The 20,269-nt window shown below is 36.6% G+C and overlaps 6 protein-coding genes across 11 annotated transcripts; 2 read left to right on the forward strand and 4 right to left on the reverse strand.

The window, feature by feature from the left end:
* Positions 1-3,401: 3,401 nt before the first annotated feature.
* On the reverse strand, positions 3,402-7,147 carry LOC106450865 (ATG8-interacting protein 1). 3 transcript variants are annotated; one of them, XM_013892648.3, is made up of 5 exons: positions 6,990-7,147; positions 5,924-6,574; positions 5,697-5,836; positions 3,767-5,626; positions 3,402-3,631 (listed from the first exon to the last, which is right to left on the reverse strand). In XM_013892648.3, the coding sequence occupies exons 2-3, from the start codon at positions 6,545-6,547 to the stop codon at positions 5,732-5,734; spliced, it is 729 nt and encodes a 242-aa protein (XP_013748102.2). In that variant the 5' UTR covers positions 6,548-6,574; positions 6,990-7,147; the 3' UTR covers positions 3,402-3,631; positions 3,767-5,626; positions 5,697-5,731. The 3 variants fall into 3 exon arrangements, with proteins under 3 accessions (XP_013748102.2, XP_013748100.2, XP_013748101.2); XM_013892646.3 differs by having other exon boundaries at positions 3,767-5,836; XM_013892647.3 differs by having other exon boundaries at positions 3,767-5,836; positions 5,924-6,607; positions 6,990-7,105.
* Positions 7,148-7,214: 67 nt separating this feature from the next.
* LOC106450860 lies at positions 7,215-8,971 on the forward strand. 2 transcript variants are annotated; one of them, XM_048780461.1, is made up of 9 exons: positions 7,215-7,388; positions 7,482-7,562; positions 7,659-7,748; positions 7,827-7,996; positions 8,107-8,176; positions 8,301-8,396; positions 8,471-8,533; positions 8,610-8,686; positions 8,772-8,971. In XM_048780461.1, the coding sequence occupies exons 1-8, from the start codon at positions 7,311-7,313 to the stop codon at positions 8,658-8,660; spliced, it is 699 nt and encodes a 232-aa protein (XP_048636418.1). In that variant the 5' UTR covers positions 7,215-7,310; the 3' UTR covers positions 8,661-8,686; positions 8,772-8,971. The 2 variants fall into 2 exon arrangements, with proteins under 2 accessions (XP_048636418.1, XP_013748093.1); XM_013892639.3 differs by having other exon boundaries at positions 8,301-8,380.
* On the reverse strand, positions 8,770-10,011 carry LOC106450862. Its single transcript, XM_013892641.3, has 3 exons — positions 9,545-10,011; positions 9,215-9,343; positions 8,770-9,145 (listed from the first exon to the last, which is right to left on the reverse strand). Exons 1-3 carry the CDS (start codon positions 9,848-9,850, stop codon positions 8,969-8,971), a joined length of 612 nt encoding a protein of 203 aa, XP_013748095.1. The 5' UTR covers positions 9,851-10,011; the 3' UTR covers positions 8,770-8,968.
* Positions 10,012-10,269: 258 nt separating this feature from the next.
* On the reverse strand, positions 10,270-12,792 carry LOC106450859 (AT-rich interactive domain-containing protein 1). 3 transcript variants are annotated; one of them, XM_013892638.3, is made up of 3 exons: positions 12,674-12,792; positions 11,480-12,263; positions 10,270-11,383 (listed from the first exon to the last, which is right to left on the reverse strand). In XM_013892638.3, the coding sequence occupies exons 2-3, from the start codon at positions 12,233-12,235 to the stop codon at positions 10,595-10,597; spliced, it is 1,545 nt and encodes a 514-aa protein (XP_013748092.1). In that variant the 5' UTR covers positions 12,236-12,263; positions 12,674-12,792; the 3' UTR covers positions 10,270-10,594. The 3 variants fall into 3 exon arrangements, with proteins under 3 accessions (XP_013748092.1, XP_013748091.1, XP_022574825.1); XM_013892637.3 differs by lacking the exon at positions 12,674-12,792 and adding an exon at positions 12,351-12,635; XM_022719104.2 differs by lacking the exon at positions 12,674-12,792 and having other exon boundaries at positions 11,480-12,637.
* A 1,078-nt stretch (positions 12,793-13,870) lies between these two features.
* On the forward strand, positions 13,871-16,155 carry LOC106450858 (pentatricopeptide repeat-containing protein At2g46050, mitochondrial-like). The gene is made up of 2 exons (XM_013892636.3): positions 13,871-15,915; positions 15,997-16,155. The coding sequence occupies exon 1, from the start codon at positions 14,018-14,020 to the stop codon at positions 15,689-15,691; it is 1,674 nt and encodes a 557-aa protein (XP_013748090.1). The 5' UTR covers positions 13,871-14,017; the 3' UTR covers positions 15,692-15,915; positions 15,997-16,155.
* LOC106450857 lies at positions 15,713-19,477 on the reverse strand. The gene is made up of 12 exons (XM_013892635.3): positions 19,166-19,477; positions 19,039-19,097; positions 18,842-18,950; positions 18,643-18,752; positions 18,482-18,550; positions 17,260-18,397; positions 17,104-17,183; positions 16,920-17,024; positions 16,708-16,847; positions 16,511-16,639; positions 16,277-16,429; positions 15,713-16,196 (listed from the first exon to the last, which is right to left on the reverse strand). The coding sequence occupies exons 1-12, from the start codon at positions 19,347-19,349 to the stop codon at positions 16,058-16,060; spliced, it is 2,415 nt and encodes an 804-aa protein (XP_013748089.1). The 5' UTR covers positions 19,350-19,477; the 3' UTR covers positions 15,713-16,057.
* Between the last annotated feature and the right edge of the window lie 792 nt (positions 19,478-20,269).

Consider the following 20,269-nt stretch of genomic DNA (forward strand, 5'->3'; position numbering starts at 1 on the left):
TTTTATGATCATATCAATCACAAACAAATATTAAGTTTTACATTTGAAAGTGCAGAGGCAGTCATCGGTATCTGGAATACAACTGCCAGATCCTTTCCACTTGGCAGTACACTCAGCAGCACACTGTTTACGTTCACAAATTGCAGGTTCAACAATATAGTCATGGCATTGTCCTTGTGACTCCATCGTCACTGTTCCTAAATAAATATTAAAAACATATATTAGTATAATCTCAATTATTTTGTTACTAATAAGGTTATGAACAAATTAAACATTACGATGTAAAAGTAAAAATCTACAAATATTGAATAATTTTGAAGTGTAGAACAAACCTAAAACAAGAACAATCATGAAAATACCAAGAATGCTGGTTTTAGCCATTTCAAATGATACAATAAGAATGGAAAAAAACTGATGTAGTGGTTTTGTATTCGTAAATACAGAACAAATAAGATGTGAATATATATATATATATATATATATATATATATATATATATATATATATATATATACAAAGTACCTAATAAAAATAGAAAAAGGAGAGTCAACTTTTAATTAATTAGATTAGATACTTGAAATAAAAATGTTATGGTGTGATTGGTAATTGATGTAGATGTTGTTCACAGTCTTATTTATTTCTAAAACATTAAAATCACAACAATCAAACTTTAATTAAAGTAATTTTTTTATTCACTGTACAAATGGTTTGTAGAGCTAAATACACAAAACAATTTATATGATTTTCCATAAAATCCTACAGCAATAAATCTAAAACCACAGTAAAAAAATCTAAAGATTTTTTTCTACAACAAAAGATTTAAAGCTACATCTGGATGAGTCATTTGGATGAAGATGAGAGTTCTGTTTCTTTAGACACTAAAAGTGCAACTCATTCAAATGGATCATCCGGATGACTTTTGGAAATTTAAGCTTAATTTTAAAGTCCATTCAGCTGAACCAATTTGGATCATTTGAATGGAGATGGTTCATTCAAAAAGGTATAATGTCTATTATGCCCCTAATGTAATTCACAAATTACAAACCTAAACATAATATCATTTTTGTCACATACGAAAACTGACAAAACTACAAAAACACGTTTTCTCGCGAAAACCTAAAAACTATTTTTTCACACCAAATCCCCAAAAACGCAATTTCTCGCTAAAATTACAAAAACGTGTTTTCCCGTCAAAATTGCAAAAACGTGTTTTTCTGCAAAAACCGAAACGTGTTTTCATGCCAAAATCACAAAAAATATATGTTTTCACAGTAAAATCCCAAAACACATTTTTCCGCCAAAACACAAAAACATATTTCCCCGCCAAAATTGCAAAAACGTATTTTTCCACCAAAACAAAAAAACAAACGTGTTTTCCCGCTAAAACCAAAAATCTCGTTTTCCCGCCAAAACCGAAAAATATCGTTTTCCCGCCAAAACCGAAAAATCTCATTTTTTCGCCAAAACCAAAAAAAATATCGTTTTCCCGCGAAAACCGCAAAAACACAAAAAAACGCGTTTTTCCGCGAAAAATGTGTTTCCCCGCCAATACCGCAAAAAACATTTTTTCCCGCCAAAACGTGTTTTCCCGCTAAAACCGAAAAAACGCGTTTTTCCGTCAAAACCGCAAAAACATGTTTTTTCTGCCAAAACCGCAAAAACGCGTTTTCCTGCCAAAACAGCAAGAACACATTTTTCCGCCCAAAACGCGTTTTCCCGCCAAAACCGCAAAACGCGTTTTCCCGCAAATAACAAAAAATCTCGTTTTCTCGCCAAAACCCAAAAATTTCATTTTCTCGCGAAAATCGCAAAAACGTGTTTCCCTCCAGCAAAAAAACGCGTTTTACCACCAAAAAAATGTTTTTTTCGCCAAAACTGCAAAAACATGTTTTCTCGCCAAAACCAAAAATTTGTGTTTTCTTGGCGAAACCAAAAAATTTCATTTTCCTGCCAAAACCAAAAAATTTTGTTTTTCCGCCGAAACCGAAAAATGTGTTTTCTCGATAAAATTCAAAAAATCTTTTTTTTCCCGTCCAAACCGCAAAAAAGAAAATCGTTAATTTTAAAATAATTATAATGTAAATATATTAAACTAAATAATTAAATGTAATCTAGTTAAAATTAATATCAAACATATGATTAAACCACAATAAGGGTATTTTGGTAATTTGCTTAATAAACTCATTTGAATGGAAATGAAAATAAAGAAACAAACACAAGATCCATTTAGATGATTCATCTAGATGGATGGACAAACAAACAATCACAAAAATGTGAATGGATCATCTGAATAGATCATGCAAATGAATCATTTGGATGAAGATGACAAATGGTGAAACAAACAGTCCTTATATATAAAAACTTATCGCATCTTTCTTAAAGGATTTTTAGTAATTTAAACCATCAACTAAAGCTAAATCTTGTGAAACAAACTCTCATCTTTATGTCAATTAATGTTTTCGTCCTTCCATAACATTTGTCGTCAACAGTTAACGTTTTTCCATAAATAGTTGACATCATAGGTCACGGAGAGGCGAAAACATTAACATACATAAAGATGAGAATTTATTTCAAAAGATTTTTAGTTGAGGATTTGTTTTACGATTGATCTTTAGTTGAGGATTTAAATTATTAAAAATCCTTTAAAGAAGGATGCGATAAGTTTTTATATAAACTAGTCGGAATTTCATCCGGACTGTCACATAGATTCGAGGTGAATGGCTAGAGGAAGTTGCACCACATTACTATCATCTTTCCAACTTCCCAAAGTGAAAAAGAACTAGTTTAGATTCTATCATTACATTATATGTCTCTTTTTCGTTAAATTATTATATATAAAATATGTCTTCTTCCTTTTTTTTGTGTGTGTAAGAACAAGACTCCAAAAATGAAAAATATGATTTTTTAAAGAAAATTATTGAACAAACATAAACAATGTTAGATTAGTTTTTTTTTTTGTAATGTAGAAGATTTTGTTTACTGAGTTAATCAATTTCATCGTAACAAGGTTTTTGTGTGGATACGTTGTCTATTAAGTATCGGATCTCACTGACAAAACAAGGGGTCAATGGGATGTGAACATGATCACTCAAATATTTGCAGAGGATGAGGTGAACCGGGTTTTAGCCACGAAGTTTGATCTGAGAAGAAGTGATAAGTTGACAATTTGACATGGAGGAATGAAATATACACTTCACAAAGTGCTTATCAACTCCTGGAGGTAGTACAAGAAGAACAACACCATGTATCTCCTGCTTTAGCCTCGATTGAAAAAAATAACATTTGGAAAGTAAAGACTTGGGAGGGCTCTGAGATATGGCTAATTATTAATGATCATGTGGCCGTGGTAGCAGAGCAGAATAGAGTGAATTTAGTCTCACATTTGCATAAAATTTGCAATATAATTTCTCAATCCATTTTTATTAAATAATATATTTTATGATCATATCAATCACAAACAAATATTAAGTTCTACATTTGAAAGTGCAGAGGCAGCTATCGGTATCTGGAATACAACTGCCAGATCCTTTCCACTTGGCAGCACACTCAAAAGCACACTGTTTACGTTCACAAATTGCAGGTTCAGTAATATAGTCATGGCATTGTCCTTGTGACTCCATCGTCACTGTTCCTAAATAAATATTAAAAACATATATTAGTATAATCTCAATTATTTTGTTACTAATAAGGTTATGAACAAATTAAACATTACGATGTAAAAGTAAAAATCTACAAATATTGAATAATTTTGAAGTGTAGAACAAACCTAAAACAAGAACAATCATGAAAATACCAAGAATGCTGGTTTTAGCCATTTTAAATGATACAATAAGAATGAAAAAAAACTGATGTAGTTGTTTTGTATTCGTAAATACAGAACAAATAAGATGTGAATATATATATACAAAAGTACCTAATAAAAATAGAAAAAGGAGAGTCAACGTTTTTTTATTTTAATTAATTAGAGTCAACTTTTAATTAATTAGATTAGATACTTGAAATAAAAATGTCATGGTGTGATTGGTAATTGATGTGGATGCTGTCCACGTACTTGTTTATTTCTAGAACACTAAAATCACAACAACCAAGCTTTAATTAAAGTTAATTTTTATTAAATATACAAATAGTTTGTGGAGCCAAATACACAATACAATTTATATGATTTTCCATAAAATCCTACAGCAATAAATCTAAAACCACAACAAAAAAAATCTTTAGATTTTTTTCTACAACAAAAGATTTCTACAACAAAAAATGTCATGGTGTGATTGGTAATTGATTTAGATGCTGTCCACAGTCTTATTTATTTCTAAAACACTAAAATCACAACAATTAAGCTTTAATTAAAGTCAATTTTTATTAAATGTACAAATGGTTTGTAGAGCCAAATACACAAAACAATTTATATGATTCTCCATAAAATCATACAACAATAAATCTAAAACCATAAAATCATACAGCAATAAAGATTTTTTTCTACAACAAAAAATTTAAAGGTACAGTTATTAGCAATCAACTTAAATAGAAAAAATATCTAGAAATTAACTAAAAACAAAACTGATAAGAACTTAATAAATCATACTCTTTATCTTTCATATTAAACGTTGTTTTACTTTTATTTTTTTCATCATTTTATTTTGTTCAATACACATATTAAATAATTATCTCAATTTTAAATTTTATTTTAATTAAATAATTAAAAAAACCAAACAAATAATGTATTAAAAAAGAAAAAAGAAAATATTATTTTTTCTTAATTTGTTGGCAAAAAGGTTAAACGACATTTATTATAAAAACAGATAGAGTAATTGACAACATTTTATTATCACCGAGCATTAAGTCACTATATACATTGACTGTTGATTTTAAATTAAATTTCTAAATTTAAGAGATATAATATAAAATTACAGATTGTTTTTGACAAAACAAAATTGTCGATTTAACTAGAATGGTTTTAGTAGGATTAGTTGTCATTATAAAGTGTTGCGAAAATGAAATAAAAAATGTCAAAAAATTTGTTAGAAAAATGAAAATAAGTGAACCCGTCCTACTCACACGTCTCATTTGAGATCTCATCCTATTTAAAGTCAAACTCTGTCCATGTCCATGTCCATGTCCATTTTATTTTAATATTTAATAAAGTTACATATTAGATTATGATAATTACATTACTAAATTTAGACCCGTTCAAACTTATTTAAAGCATTTTACATTATAAAATTTGAATTTTTTTAAGTGTGTTTGAAAAAAAAATCATTTCAAAAAGAAAAATATTTGGAAATCTAAACTCAAAGCTGTTAGATATCTGAACTTTTTTCATTTTAGTTTTTCATATATTTTAAGCAGATTAAAACTTTTTTTGCTTTACAGTTTTTTTACAAATCAGAACGTATTGTCTCATTTAGGAATCATCCAATGATAGTAAAATAAAAATTCGTAATTTAAAAAGAGAAAAACAAGTGTATATGTGTCTATATTTTCACACACACTAAGACAAGAAAGAAGCTAACAAAAAAATAAAGACGAAAGAAGCTTTTCGCACTGAAAGAGAGAGTCCTGTGACTTGTGTGAGAAGGCAATTGAATCTCCGTTGTAATAGTACAAGATGATAAAGCCAACATAGAGGCTGAAGAAAACCAAAAGCGTTTGACGTTGAGGCACACACATGTAACTCAAGACCAAGTTTGTTTATGTACCTGTGCTGTGTGAGCAACGAATGATACAATGGCTTTTAGATCTCACTGGAGGTGCCACTCCTTACGAGAGAAGCTTGTGGGTTACTTCTCACAATCACACCTTTCAAGCGAGAGAGAGGTTCAAGTACCCTGCTCAGCTTCTGTGCGAGCAAAAACAAAACAAGAGTCGTCATTTCAATGAATGGCTATTACCAAGAGAATACATAATGATTCATCTTGATCATTACCTCGCTACTGATGCTTGACTGCCACTTGAGTTGCAAAACCTGCCACCTCTCTTGCTGCCAGCGTTGACCAAGAACCACTAGCCCCGTGACAGCAGCTGCAAAGAACAAAGACCACATCGCATTGGCTTCTCTCGTGCGTATATACATGGAAACAGCTCTCCTTCTCCACCAGGCTTCGCAAGGAAGGTCATGTCTTGCCTTTTTAGCATCCTTCTCAGGTCCAACGGTATCCTCCGCACTCTCATTAGGCTCAGAATCAATGAACCCGTGTTCATACATGGCTGATTCCATGTACTGTCTCGAAGTACTATTAGGTTCATCAGACAAACCCTGACCTTCTTCTGACATCATCAAGTCTTGGCCATCATCTTTACTTACTTCCTCTTGGAAAACAGGTTCATCATCATCAATGGGTAAATCCTCGTGCTGGCTAGGTGGGAACACAAAGTGATCAGACATGAACAAATCACGTGAAGTTTCAGCTCCGTAGTAAGCATGATCAAACTTCCTTGCATCTTTTGATTCAACGTTATAAGGGCCAGGAGAAGCAGCATAAGCTGACGAAGTAAGGGAGACGACTTCCCATTCATTCCCACGTGGAGGATGATCCTCTTTGTCAACCATCTTTTAACCACAGAATCTCCAACGACCCTAAGAAACAGAGAATCACTCTGCTTTAGCTAACTATAGAAAAAAAACAGAGCATTTCTCAGATCTTCAAATGCAAAAGGACCGAACTTTCATCGTATTAGCAACACTACTCAGACAATCAAACCCAAAACAACATCAAGGGGACATTACACGAGCTATTTTGATTAAAGGATTGAAACCAAGGTGTATTCAGAAACAGAGGAAGCCAATCGATACTAGTAGGGGATATTCAGAAACAGAGGAAAACAAAATTCCTTTCTGGGTTCTATCAGATTCCACTAGCAGAATGCTAAAGTCGATCTCTTTCCACAAATAGCTTATCCAATTCGAAACGAGCTATAACGAAAGCTATACGGAGAAATCACAGAAGAAGAAAGAGTTTTACAGAGGGACGAATCGCTCGTCGGGAAAATACCTAATGAAGAGACGATACGTAATCGATTGGATTCGATTCGATTGGATCCGGAGAATGATGATGAGATTCTTCTCTGGAGGAGACTTGAGGAGAGGAGGAAAAGATCGGCAATTATTTGAAACCGGCGACACCGGTTTTTTAGGTTGGCTGGTATAGACGGTGGGACCGGCTGCAGTCGGTAAAAATATTCACAAGCTTTTATATATCGTTTTGACACGTGGCTTATTATGATTGGGTTTTAGAGTATGAGTAAGCCTTTGTCTCTCTTTAAACAAATGTGTGGCAGATGCTTGAAACCAGTGGAGGAGGAGGAGGAGGAGAATGGGAGATCTCTACGCTTTGGACTTCGATGGAGTTCTCTGCGATAGCTGTGGAGAAAGCTCTCTTTCTGCTGTTAAGGTCAAACTCTTCGATATTCTCTATGTCTCTCTGTTTTTGTCCGATTCTGAAGTTTGGAACTTTAGTTCGTTTGACTGTTGATGCGTGTTGTAGGCTGCGAGAGTGAGATGGCCTGGTTTGTTCGTAGGAGTTGACTCAGCTTTAGAGGAATGGATCGTTGACCAGATGCATATTGTAAATTCACCATCTTTATTACTGTGTTGTTCAGCTTAAAGCTTTTGATTTTGAAAGAATGTTGAAAGCTTACACAGGAGCTGGTGTGTTTTGTAGGTGAGACCTGTGGTGGAAACTGGCTATGAGAATCTTCTACTTGTTCGGCTCCTGTTGGAGACGAAGATGCCCTCTATTAGAAAATCTTCAGTGAGTGTGGAATGATTCACTTTACTTGAGCTTGAATGAACAGTTTGATGATGATTGGTTGTGTTTGTTTATTTTAAGGTTGCAGAGGGGTTGACTGTTGATGGGATATTGGGGAGCTGGGGAAAGATTAAGCCGGTTATCATGGAAGCTTGGGATGAAGACGATAAAGATGCTTTGATTGATTTGTTTGGAAAAGTTAGAGATGATTGGATTAACAATGACTTGACCACTTGGATTGGTGCCAATAGGTTTATTTATGTCTTCAAGATTAAATCTTACAAATCATATAGTCAAAGTTCCATCTTTTGTCGCGTACTTAGCTTCATATCTTTGATACATAGTCTTACTAAATTTGCAGATTCTATCCAGGAGTTTCAGATGCACTGAAGTTTGCCAGCTCAAAGATTTACATTGTCACCACTAAACAGGTCCACTTTTGTTCTGTGTAGCCACAGTTTGGTTGTAGTATCTTAGTGAATTGGAGTAAATGATTCCAATTCAATCCAGAACTATAACTAAAATTTGTTAGTATGTGTGTGGGGAAAATTGCAGGGCCGGTTTGCAGAAGCGTTGCTGCGTGAAATAGCAGGTGTAATCATACCACCAGAAAGGATCTATGCTCTAGGTTCAGGGTCGGTAACAGTACCAGTATCACCAAGAACTTTGATCTTCTAGTTTCTCCTAAGTTCTACCCTTTAAGCTACTTTTTTTCTGTTTGATAGGCCAAAGGTGGAAGTGCTAAAGCTACTCCAGAACAAGCCAGAACATCAGGGCTTGACGCTGCAGTAAGTCTCGCTCATACTCCTTCACATATATCTACATGACTTGGTAACCATTAGTTTACAATCCCACCATGGACAGTTTTGTGGAAGACAGACTCGCAACGCTGAAGAATGTCATCAAGGAGCCTGAACTAGACAAATGGAACCTATACCTAAGTAAGTCTCTTTGTGTCTCCCCTCATATAATCTTTTTCTGGTTCTTATTGCTCATTATTCTGACGGATCTTATTTAATGAAACAGGTAACTGGGGCTACAACACAGAGAAAGAGAGAGCAGAAGCTGAAAGCATCCCAAGAATTCAGGTTATCGAGCTTTCCACGTTTAGCAATAAGCTTAAATGAATGCAATACTCATCCCTTTTTCATTGTATTCTACGAATCAAACATGTCAAAGATATTGTAGCTAAGATTCAGCTAAAAGAGATAAACTTCTCAATCTCATAACTCATCCTTGGTCACATCATTCTTGTTATTACCATCACCACCTTCATCATCCTTGCTTTTCTTAAGTTTGTCGACGACATCATCAAGAGGAGGATCTCCAGGTCGTCGAAACTCTTGTTTCCCTATCTTAACCTCATAAGCCTCTTCTTGGCGCAGCACAAACTCCCTTAGCTACAAATAAAAATGATTGTAGTTGTCAATAATCTCTCTGAACAATCCGTTTTAGCTTTATCTTATTACCTCAGTCACTTCCTTCCCGTTCTGCATATTGAACATCACCGTGGATCGATCCACGGCCATGAACCTCACTCCCAACCCACCTGTTCTCAGAACTTTCGTCCATTTCATAGCAATGTCCACCACCATATCCTGTGATTGAAATCAAAACGATTTTTTAACAGTCTGAAGCTACTTACAACCAGAGTTCAGTAGGCGATTTAGTAAAGATTTCAATAAATATTTTTTAAAACAAATTTGGAGACCTATATTTATGTAATTTTCTTCAAAAAAAATTGGGATTACGGACGAATGTTTCATTCGGCTTGAAGCATCTTGATGCCTTTGTATTACCTTAGTACGTTGGACGCCTAACCGGAGCTTGACGAAACCGACGACGGGTGCAAAAGTCCGTTTAGCCATCTCCTCTTGGATCTGATCGAATCCCATGTTGGAGAAATCCGGAGGAGGATCGAACTCCGTCGTCTCTGCGTTGCTCCCCCACGTTTTCCACGATTCGTCTTCTTCGTTGTCTTCCACGTCGTCTAGATCGTCGGTGATCTCGATCCGTCGCTTCCCCGCTTCGACGGATCCGTAGAAGTTAGAGATCAGAAGAAAGACGATGCAACAAAGTAGAGAGGAGCGCAAGATCTTCTCCATTGGTTTGTGAGTTTAACCGTTAACGGAGAAGGAAGTGAGAGACGCAACGGCTTTTCTAAATCAGTTGAGTAACGACATTAACTGAACCTGATCACTACAAACTGCTTGCCGTTTTGATATTTTGTATATGGACTGCGTACCGAGTGATGTTCTTACTTATGACAAACATGTAAAAGCCCATTTATTTATTTTTTAGTCAACATGTAAAAGCCCATTTACATCAAAAAACAAATGAATATTTTTCCAAAATAAATCACCATGTGTCTCGATTTAATTGGAGAAACTCTTATAATCTGTGTGCGGTCTTTTTTAAACTTGATATATAAAGTTTTGATAGATGGTATAGTCACGAAACTGATGTATAAACTCATTTCCTACTTTCCTTTAGAAACAAACAAACGAAGAGCAAACAAAACAAATAGCAATAACATTTTGCCTCTGTTATATTCACCAAAATAATCCGAAATTTTACTGTACTTGTTTTGGAGAAACCTCGTCTCTCTGATTCATCAGTCCTTTTAATGGCAATGCCAACCCAAAAAAAAAAAATACTCCTATAGAATCATCAAAAGAGTGGAGTGATCATGAAAGTATATACCTCAAATACCAAAATCAGAATTTGCTGAGCTGACGTAACTGATGAACAGAACCCTTTCTCCCCCGAAGTTTATAAGCACTTTCAATGGCTGCTCCCACTTAAAACCCAACAGGGTGAGATTGAGATTCATCGAGGCTACTACCTCTCTATCGACGTCTTTTTTTCTTAGGTGTAAGCAGGACAGGTTTCTGTGATGAGTTTGCTTCCAGGTTTGGATCTTCACTCGCTGTTGCAATCCTGTACTGTGTATCAGTGTCACTGTCTATCTCATAAGGAGTCATTCTACTCTGATTTGCTCTAAACTGCAAAAGGGTCACGTTGTAGAAGTAGCTCACGATCTTTCCTCTGCTCTTTGACGGAAGAACGCTCCTGAGCTCATCGAAGAAAGACGGGATAAGTGTAGGCGGAGAAGGCATCAAAGACATCACTTTCTTCAGTTCCAACTCTGTCCAATACTGCAGGTTACCCTCGCCCATTGTATCGAAACACCACATGTAGAAAGCTGAACCAAGTTCGAGTTTCAGTTTCTCCTGTTTTGCCTTGATATGGAATCTGACACAACCAACAGAGCCTGGATTTTGGCAGCCACAGGAAGCATCTTGTCTTCCTTTTCCAATAGGATCTCTTTCTATGAGAAGGTTATTTTTGTTGTTTTGTTCTTTGTTAAGTGGCCAGATCAGAGTGCCCAGCCACTTTGGATCGCTTTCAGTGGTGATCCCAGTCCACTCAGGTACTTCAGCTTGAAACTCTGGACCAACTAGACCACCTGATTCATCATCCTCCTCGTCTGAACCCTCTGAACCCGAGCCATCCTCAAAAGATATCCCAGCTTTCCTCTCATTAAACTGACCCCTCTCGAAACTGAGTCTCTCTCTTAGATTATAACTAGTCCCAGCACTATCTTGATACAGAGACGGATGCATCTTCTGGATTTTCTGAAACACACACGCAACCAAAATGATCAAGACTTGGAAGAAAAGTGCATATACTAATGGCATAAACAATAATGAACTTCAAGTCACTAAACACACCTGCCAAATCTTTTCACAAGCCAAATCAGAGTTCGTTCTCGAAGCTCTAAACAGAAGAAGCTCTTTCCACGGCTCTTCACTTCCATAACAATCCCACTTTGATCTATCCGGCAAAGAACCAATAGACACATCACATGGATCCTTAGCAGCCTCGCTTAACCACTTCAACGTCTCTAAAGAACACTCCCGTTTCCTCTTCCCAGGGGAAGAAGAACCAGAATCAAGAAACACCTTCTTATCATCAAATCTTCTCCTAGCTTTCGATATAAACCATTTAAACTCTCCTCCCACCTCTCTTGAAACCATACCTTCCCTCATCAACTCATACTTCCTCTTCACCTGAGCCACAAAATCCCCAAACCTCCCAATCAGATCATCCGATACTCCAGGCAGCTCCACGCCACCACCATCCCCTCTGTTCAACCACCGCGCAAGCGCGGCGAGGTACTTAACATAGATCAATTTCGCAGATAAACCTAATCCACACTCGCTCCCGACCTCCTCCCACGCAGCATTCTCCGTAACGGCTTTGAACCCGCCTCTGTGACTCACGCCGACGAAGAGGCGGAAGAGATCGACGGTCGCCGGAGGCGGAGGACAGAACTCGACGACGAACGATTCGAGCAAGCGTCGGAACGAGGAGACGAGCTCGTCGAACGCCGGATCGGAGTCGGAGACTGCTTCGGGAGACTTGTTCAGGTCGAAGCTCTTCGGAGTTTTGACGGCGGCGTCTGGTGCCGTCGACCATCCAGCCATCGACGACGACGACGACGAAGAGCGAATCCTACAGCCATTCATAGATCCCATTTTATACATAAACAGTAACAAAAAAAAAAGAGAGAAACTGAAACCCTAGGAATCGTTAGCTTACGATTACGATTCCATGGCGAATTTTTTTAAGCGGGAAATACAAAATCGAAAAAGCTAGGGCCGTTTCGCAAAACCTTGACCCGCCATTTCCTCTCTGTCGAGGTTTGGGTTTGTGATAGATGGTGACCGAAGAAGAAGTTTGGGGTCAGAAATCGAAGTTTTCGAAAGTATAGACCCTTATTTCGCAAAATTGAAAACTATGTTTTCCCCCTAGATTTAGGGTTAAACTAAACGAATTGTAAAACAATGCGATAAAAATGAAAATCGCCGACAAAATATATATTATTGAGAGGAGAAATAAATAATATTGCGAAATTGGCTAACCTTTTTTTGTGTAATTTCGCCTGTATTTTAGGAGGAGTATTAAGAAGAAGTGTAGAGAAATGATTTGTTTTATTGAATGAAGCACGACGGTTATTTATGGGAGACGCTTTGGAAATGAGTGAGACTCGTACCCATTAAATAATAAAGATACATATATTAGCTGTCATATGACGTATTCACTCTGGTTAGTTGTTAACCCACAGGTTGAGTTAAACACTAACATACTACAAAGGGGGTTTGTTAGTGTTTGTTATACTCTTCTAAAAAAGATTGTATGGATTATCATTTGGGCCTTAAAAACATGAGTCAAACTTTCAATTTTTATCAACATAAATAGATAAATAAATAAAAAGAATAAAATACTGATTCTCAAAGTCACTAAAACTTAAGACTGTCATTTTCGACTAAATATTGTTAATTTTTTTATTTTAAAATCTTTCAACTAATCATACATACTGAAGTTTTTAAATTTTTAAATCACTGAATTTTTAATAATATAAAATAATAATTTATAACTAGTCGATGTAATCCGTAACAAATCAAATAATAAGTTACAATTTGTTATAATTACAATTGTAAATTGCAATGGCATACAAACTAATTAAATATTCTTTCTGTTTTATATTATTTGTCATTTTAGCATTTTGTTTTTTCATTTTAAATGTCTTTTTATGTTTTAATTGCAAAATTTAATAATAATATTTTTTATTTTATTTTTTTATTGGTTGAAATATGATTAGGTGTATAGATACTTATATTTTTATTTTGGAAATATGCAAAATTAAATATTTTTTTAATCTGTGTGTATAAACCTAAAACGACAAATAAATTGAAGCGAATGGAGTATGCGTTATTTGCTTAGACTTTCGTATTAGACTATCTATAACTAATTTTATTTAATATATAAAATCGACCAAATTTTTTTTAAAAAATTAAATACTACTATTAGTTACTTTAGCAAAACACCATTCTAAAATACTAAAAATGATGTTGCCATTTAATAACAAAAAAACGAACCATAACAATTAAAGACAGTAAACTGAAATTATTTTATATGATGAATTCTAAAAATCATTCGACAACGAATGGAATAGTGTAATTCAAATGAAATCAAATAATGTAACGATTTCATTAATGCTGAGGATAAAAGAAGATAAGAATAAAGAGTGTTATTACTGTCCATCAGACAAACTCATTAATAATAGTGTAATCACTGATTAGTCATTAATTATTCTAACTACCTTAAATAAACGAAAAAGCATGTCCCTCTCACCAACTCAGCTCGGCTCAGCTTAAAGCTCGATCACTCTACTCATGACCCGACCGTCGAGTTAAGTCAGAGAGATGCGTTTTACGTTCCGATCAACTTCGATCCTGACCGTCCATTTTAAAAAGTGCTCATCATCCTCTGCATCGAAGTTATCTGCTAGACATGATCATGGGCTCATGGTCAAAAGAGGAGATTACAATTCTCTCTTCCTTCAAAACAAGCTATTGCAAGCTTACACGAAAAGCCGAGACTTTTACAATGCAGACAAGCTGTTCGACGAAATGCCTGTTAGAAATGTCGTTACTTGGAACATAATGATTCACGGGGCTATACACCGAGACGGTGACACCAAGGAGAAAGCTCGTATTGGTTTCTGTTATTTGAGACGGGCTCTTCTCAGTGAAGTGGGGTTGGATCATGTGTCTTTCATTGGTCTGATACGGTTGTGTAGCGATTCAACCAATGTAGAAGCTGGTATTCAGTTACACAGTTTGGTAATGAAACAAGGTCTTGGTTCAGATTGTTTTGTAAGTACTACTCTCGTTGGTTTCTATGGGAAATGTGGTTACATTGCTGAAGCTAGACGAGTTTTTGAGGCGGTTTTGAGTAAAGACTTAGTGTTATGGAACGCTTTGGTCTCGTCGTATGTGCTTAACGGTATGGTCGATGAAGCTTTCGGTTTACTCAAGGTAATGGGATCCTCCCAAGGTGATCATTTCACATTCTCGAGTCTTCTCAGTGTGTGCAGGGTCGAACAAGGGAAGCAGATACACGCCATTGCCTTCAAACTGTCGTTTCAGTTCGACATTCCTGTGGCGACTGCATTGGTTGACATGTATGCTAAGAGTAACCATATGAGAGACGCCCGGGAGTGTTTTGAATCGATGGTTGTGAGAAATGTAGTGTCTTGGAACGCGATGATTGTGGGTTATGGACAAAACGGAGAAGGGAGGGAAGCTGTGAGGCTTCTTGGTGAGATGAGAAGCGAGAATCATCTCCAACCTGATGAGCTTACCTTTGCAAGTGTTTTAAGTTCTTGCGCGAAGTTCTCAGCAGTTCAGGAGGTTAAGCAAGTGCAAGCCGTTGTTATTAAACAAGGCTATGAATGTTTTTTGTCTGTGGCTAATTCTCTGGTAACTGCTTACTCCAAGAGTGGAAGTTTATCCGAAGCACTTGTCTGTTTCCACTCTATCAAGGCACCAGATCTTGTTTCATGGACTTCAGTGATCGGAGCTTTAGCTTTTCACGGATTCGCTGAAGAAAGCTTGAGAATGTTTGAAAGTATGGTGCAGACACTTCATCCAGACAAGATCACTTTCTTAGAGGTTATGTCTGCTTGTAGCCATGGAGGATTAGTTCAAGAAGGGATTCGTTGCCTCAAACTAATGACTGAGGTTTACAAGATGGAACCAGAGGAAGAACACTACACCTGTCTGATAGATCTTCTTGGTCGAGCTGGTTTCATCGACGAGGCCTTGGATGTTTTAAGGTCAATGCCTATTGAGCCACGCGCAGATGCTTTGGCAGCTTTCACAGGAGCATGTAACATCCACGAGAAGAGAGAATCTATGAAATGGGGTGCAAAGAAGCTCCTTGAAATTGAACTTAGCAAACCTGTGAACTACTCTCTCTTGTCAAAGGCTTACGTCTCTGAAGGCCACTGGAACCAAGCAGCTACGGTGCGTATAACAGAGAGGAGAAATTGCAATAATCCCAAAACTCCAGGTTGCAGTTGGCTTGGGGACTAGTTAGTCTATAAACAGTGACCATGACTCATGAACATAATGATATATAAAAATCACATGGAAGTCAAAGATTGTTTAAGAATGCCAGCAAAAAGAACACAAATGATGCAACTGGACAGCAATTCCTGTGGTCTTTTCCTGTCACTATGCGTATACAAACATACAAGATCACAGACGCAACACAAGGGCTTGCAGTGAGGTCCAAATGCCACATCAAAAGAATCTAAGTGAGACAATCCTGAATATTTACTCATTACCATGTCTTTTGTTCTGTTCTAACACTTCTTTGGTTGGTACTTCGTATACAGATATAGGAGAAGAAGGTACATCAAGAATTTAGTAAAGAGACTCTTTATCTTTATGCTTTTTCTAATTTCTTGGTAGCGAGTCTTGCCTTGTTAGCTCGTAGTTGTCAGCTCCCTGGAGGGTTTGGTTCTCGTTATTTACAATTGCAATCTTCGAACAAAGGAAGAAGAAGGAAGATGTGTAGATTGTGAAATGCCAAATACTGCACATAATATGTGGATATTCAGAAAGTGATACCAATGGATATTACTTTATTTGAACACTTTGAATACACACACATACCTGTGCCAAATCCAGTAGCTTGAACTGGTTTCAACTTTGAAACTTATGGCTGCCATGGTAAAGGCTACAAGACCAGCCGCCATAAAGCCCCAATGAAACCGTTTCTTGAGTGTCTTGATCAAACTACTAAACCATTCTTTCACTGCCCTTGGCCTATTAAAAAAAAAACATATGAGACATAACTTGGATATGTTATGCTTTACACAGGAAACATAATGGTTTTCCTTCTGTTACCTGTCCAGCATGTTCATTGAAAATCCAGCTGATCCGCAATATGATCTATACTTTGTAATAAACTCTACCAAAAACCCAATGAGAAGACCAAGTGACCCAATAGCTAATACAATGATAACATTCGAAGCCCTGCAAGCAAATTGATAGTGAGCCGAGGTAACAGTTTAGAAGAAGTATTAAAGTGCTAACTAACACACCTTGTTGCCTTGGTTAAGGCTAATAAAGCTGTGAGAATGGCAACAACTGTGTGTATTGTCCTCTTGACTGATTCATCAGCTGTGGATAAGTACACAAACGTACCAATCACCGCCATGAAAGAGAGCCAGAAATCCATGAACTGAAGTAAATAAACTAAGTATCATTTCACACAGAAGATGATGATGATGCAGATAATAATAACTACTTGTACCTGTAACACGTTGTAAGTCAACACACACCAGGTGCCTACATCACACGCATGATACAGAGCGCTTGAGATTCCGCTAGATGTGAAAAGAACCCACTCTGGATACTCCTGTTTAGTGTATGAGAGTTGGTCAAAAGAAACAAACAAGAACCATTGAACTAAAATGTGTTATACTAAGAAAAATTACTCGCTGCCGAAGAGCCCAGTAAGCTGGCAAAAGAGCTGCTGCATTTGATGCAATGAGAGCAATAGACTGAATGATATGTCCTGCATCAGTTTTTTTCAGCACAAGAGTACATAGAAAATAGCTCTCAAAGTCTCAAACACTAGTAGATTAAGATACCTTGTTGCGACACAACTTCAATGCTACAGTCAAAGCCTCCATGTGTTCGGTCACAAGAACAAAAGCTGTAGGAAGTCAATCCACTAGCGTCAAACGCATATCTGCAATTCCCATGAGAGGAACACCTTCTCGGACACCTTTCAAGAGAAAGAGACACAAGAGTAGGTGGACCTCTATAATCTCTGTCACCAGTAGACTCACTGAGCTGCCTCAACCCCAACGACCACGTTCCTTCTCTGGCATACAAGACATAGAAATCAACTTTCTCTCTGCTAGAGTTATACAGCGAGAAGAACATTGAGCGGCTAGCACTCGTCTGATTCGCGTAATAATAATCCCTGTCTTCAACAGTTGGCAACCCACCGAATCTAAGATACACTTCATACCGTTTCGCCGAATCTGATGCCAACCTGAAGTGGATATGCCCACCAGCACCTCCCTGAGGGATGTTCATGAGAAAATAAGTCCATGTGCTTGTGTCCAAAGGAAGTGAGGAAACGTTGCTGAGAATAGGCTCAAGAGGGAAGTCTGTGGTCGAGTCTGAAGGTGAAGAAGCGTCATCCACCGGCAAATAATATGATTCAAAAGGTGTCAACCATCCTCTCCTCATAACCGCCTGAAGCATGTAGATCTGCTGACCACAGTTTGGTCCTGCTTTTCCTACAGGACACCCTAGCACTTTAACGTTCAACGAAAAGCAAACCTTAGAGCTAGAATCTGTTGCGCCAGAGAAGCTAGCAACGATGTACCAACGACCAACTTTGGGTTTGTTAATAACCAAAGGAGCTTTGTGTATGTCGCCTGCGTAGTCATGAAGAGTCTCTGAGGCAATAGCTCCAAAGCGAGCGTAGCACATGAGGTAGCTTTCGTTTGAATCTACTTTCACGTTGGACGCCGTTATAACTAACTGTTCGGAGATTCCATCTACGTCTAAGGCGTATGTCTTTGTTTCAGCACCGGTTAGACAAGAGTTGGGAGAGGAGTCAGAGCAGGAAACAACGCTTCCTGTTTGGTTATCGAACCGAGAACAGGAAAGAGGATGGATGGTTTGGTTGCAGGAAGGCCCCCACATGGTAGCGGTTTTACAGCCTTCCACAGTTATGTTGGCGCTAAATGAAAACGCAGAGGAGCTAACAATCTGTGGCAGTATTAGAGTATGCATCAGATATATGAAATATTAAAGAGTGTAACCAAAGAGTATGCATCAGAGATATGAACATACCATTTTCCCTTGAGTTCTAGTTACTCCAATTCCATTAAAAAGACCAACGTACCAAGCTCCAGGAGATATCTGTAAGCAACAACATGAAACAAGAGTAACTCATCATCTTCAAATGTGGCAACACATGAACCTTTTTAAGGGAAGCAAGTTGAAAAGCTTACCTGTTCATTGGTCAATCTCAAGGAAATGTTCTTCTGCATAGGGTAACACTGTTCTGCAATCTCAATATCTTGAGCTCCTTCAAATGAACCATTAAATAACCGTCCTAGCTCTACAAAGCAAAAAGAAAAACACTTTCTTAACTCCCTAAAATAGTAAGTTCAGACAAAGAAGTATAAACTACAAGTAACTCAAGCGTACCTAAACCTTTGAGAGCGTTGGTTGAAGCATCAGGCAGAGGAGGACTACCGTCTCTGAAACATATAACAGGAAGAAGACTTTTCGAAATCTTTGAAACACTCTTTGCACTCTAACACACACAAAAAAACAAATCCAAAATCAATCAAAATTTGGATAAAAATCAATCATTTTAGAGAGCAGGATAACAAGAAGCTTACGATGTCAACATCAGATTCCATAGCAACATTCAACGATGAGAACCATGGAGGCAAATCAACTGCAAATAATTAGAGCTCACTAAGATCATCATCATTTAAGATCGAAAGGGAAACTGATGAACAGTACCTCTGATGTAACGAGTGTCGTAGGGTCTGACTTGTGATTTTGGGTACCTGAAGCTCGACACGGTGAAAAAGCTTCCATTATTGTCGTCCTCCAACACAGAATCTTGAAGAGAATCACAGATTGAAACAGCCCATGAGAAGAAGACGAGGAGAGCTGTTAAACCCATGATCCAAATCTTCGCCATTTGATCAAAGGTGAGATCTTTTTTCCTGATAAACTGAGAGGGTTTAAGACTGTGTATTTTAGTGTTGAGTAGAGAAAGAAGATTAAGCGTATTTTTCCAGAGAATTTTCCGAAGACAATTATTTCTCTCTTTAATTAAAATAGTTTCTGACACTCTACTTTTGTTTCTTACTTTTGGTTTGGTTTGGTTTATAGCTCACGCGCTATATAAAATTTTAGTATTTCACTCGCTAATCAAACGGTGGGAAACTCATCGAGAGTTTTGATGTAGTGGCGCGTGATTGATAGAGTATATCGTCGAGATAGGATGACTTTTTGGGGTTTAAAGATTTTTCTTCGGTCATCCAGACTTTATTACGTTGTTGGTCAGAGACAAGAGTCATTACTAATCAGTAGATTAATATGAACTTAATTAAATTAACCTTTTAAAAATAATAAAAACTTGTGTGTAATTTAAACTGATTAATCATGTTTAAATGATGAAATTACAAGTCTTATCAAATAAAGACTATAAACAATGAGATCCAAAATTTGATTAAATTACAAGGCTTATCAAATAAAGACTATACTTTTATTTTAGCCTATTGTGCTATGTTATTAGAGATCATGTTATTATTATACTCCATCTATTTTGAAAAGTTGTAATTTTAATATATTTTTTTCTTGTTATTATTATGTAAAAGATGTAATTTTATTTTTAATGCAATTTATATCTACTCTACAAAATACACTGATTTTGTAAATAATTTTATTTATCGCAAATATTATTGGTTAGATAGATATAACTAATAAGAGCATAAATACATGTCAAATATTTTTAACCAATGTAAAAATATTAAATTGACACTTTTTGCAAAATTGATAGAATAAGATCCTTCATCATAATCGAAGAAGTTGATAAGAATCGAATTCTGCAATGGC

Source organism: Brassica napus, chromosome A5 (genome assembly GCF_020379485.1).
Source record: "Brassica napus cultivar Da-Ae chromosome A5, Da-Ae, whole genome shotgun sequence".
Lineage (NCBI taxonomy): Eukaryota > Viridiplantae > Streptophyta > Magnoliopsida > Brassicales > Brassicaceae > Brassica > Brassica napus.

Excerpts from the sequence above, each read along its gene's own strand:
- LOC106450858 (XM_013892636.3), top strand. The coding sequence starts at position 14,018 with ATGCGTTTTACGTTCCGATCAACTTCGATCCTGACCGTCCATTTTAAA.
- LOC106450865 (XM_013892648.3), bottom strand. The coding sequence starts at position 6,547 with ATGGTTGACAAAGAGGATCATCCTCCACGTGGGAATGAATGGGAAGTC. Across the intron at positions 5,837-5,923 it reads AGTCAAGCATCAGTAGCGAG|AAGCTGAGCAGGGTACTTGA; the intron begins GTAATGATCAAG and ends TTGCTCGCACAG.
- LOC106450859 (XM_022719104.2), bottom strand. The coding sequence starts at position 12,295 with ATGTATAAAATGGGATCTATGAATGGCTGTAGGATTCGCTCTTCGTCG. Across the intron at positions 11,384-11,479 it reads CTTGTGAAAAGATTTGGCAG|AAAATCCAGAAGATGCATCC; the intron begins GTGTGTTTAGTG and ends TGTGTGTTTCAG.
- LOC106450857 (XM_013892635.3), bottom strand. The coding sequence starts at position 19,349 with ATGGCGAAGATTTGGATCATGGGTTTAACAGCTCTCCTCGTCTTCTTC. Across the intron at positions 16,848-16,919 it reads TGACTTACAACGTGTTACAG|TTCATGGATTTCTGGCTCTC; the intron begins GTACAAGTAGTT and ends TATTTACTTCAG. Across the intron at positions 16,430-16,510 it reads TCAATGAACATGCTGGACAG|GCCAAGGGCAGTGAAAGAAT; the intron begins GTAACAGAAGGA and ends TTTTTTTAATAG.
- LOC106450862 (XM_013892641.3), bottom strand. The coding sequence starts at position 9,850 with ATGGAGAAGATCTTGCGCTCCTCTCTACTTTGTTGCATCGTCTTTCTT. Across the intron at positions 9,344-9,544 it reads TAGGCGTCCAACGTACTAAG|GATATGGTGGTGGACATTGC; the intron begins GTAATACAAAGG and ends TTTCAATCACAG. Across the intron at positions 9,146-9,214 it reads ACGGGAAGGAAGTGACTGAG|CTAAGGGAGTTTGTGCTGCG; the intron begins GTAATAAGATAA and ends TTTTATTTGTAG.
- LOC106450860 (XM_013892639.3), top strand. The coding sequence starts at position 7,311 with ATGGGAGATCTCTACGCTTTGGACTTCGATGGAGTTCTCTGCGATAGC. Across the intron at positions 7,749-7,826 it reads CCTCTATTAGAAAATCTTCA|GTTGCAGAGGGGTTGACTGT; the intron begins GTGAGTGTGGAA and ends GTTTATTTTAAG. Across the intron at positions 8,687-8,771 it reads CAAATGGAACCTATACCTAA|GTAACTGGGGCTACAACACA; the intron begins GTAAGTCTCTTT and ends TTAATGAAACAG.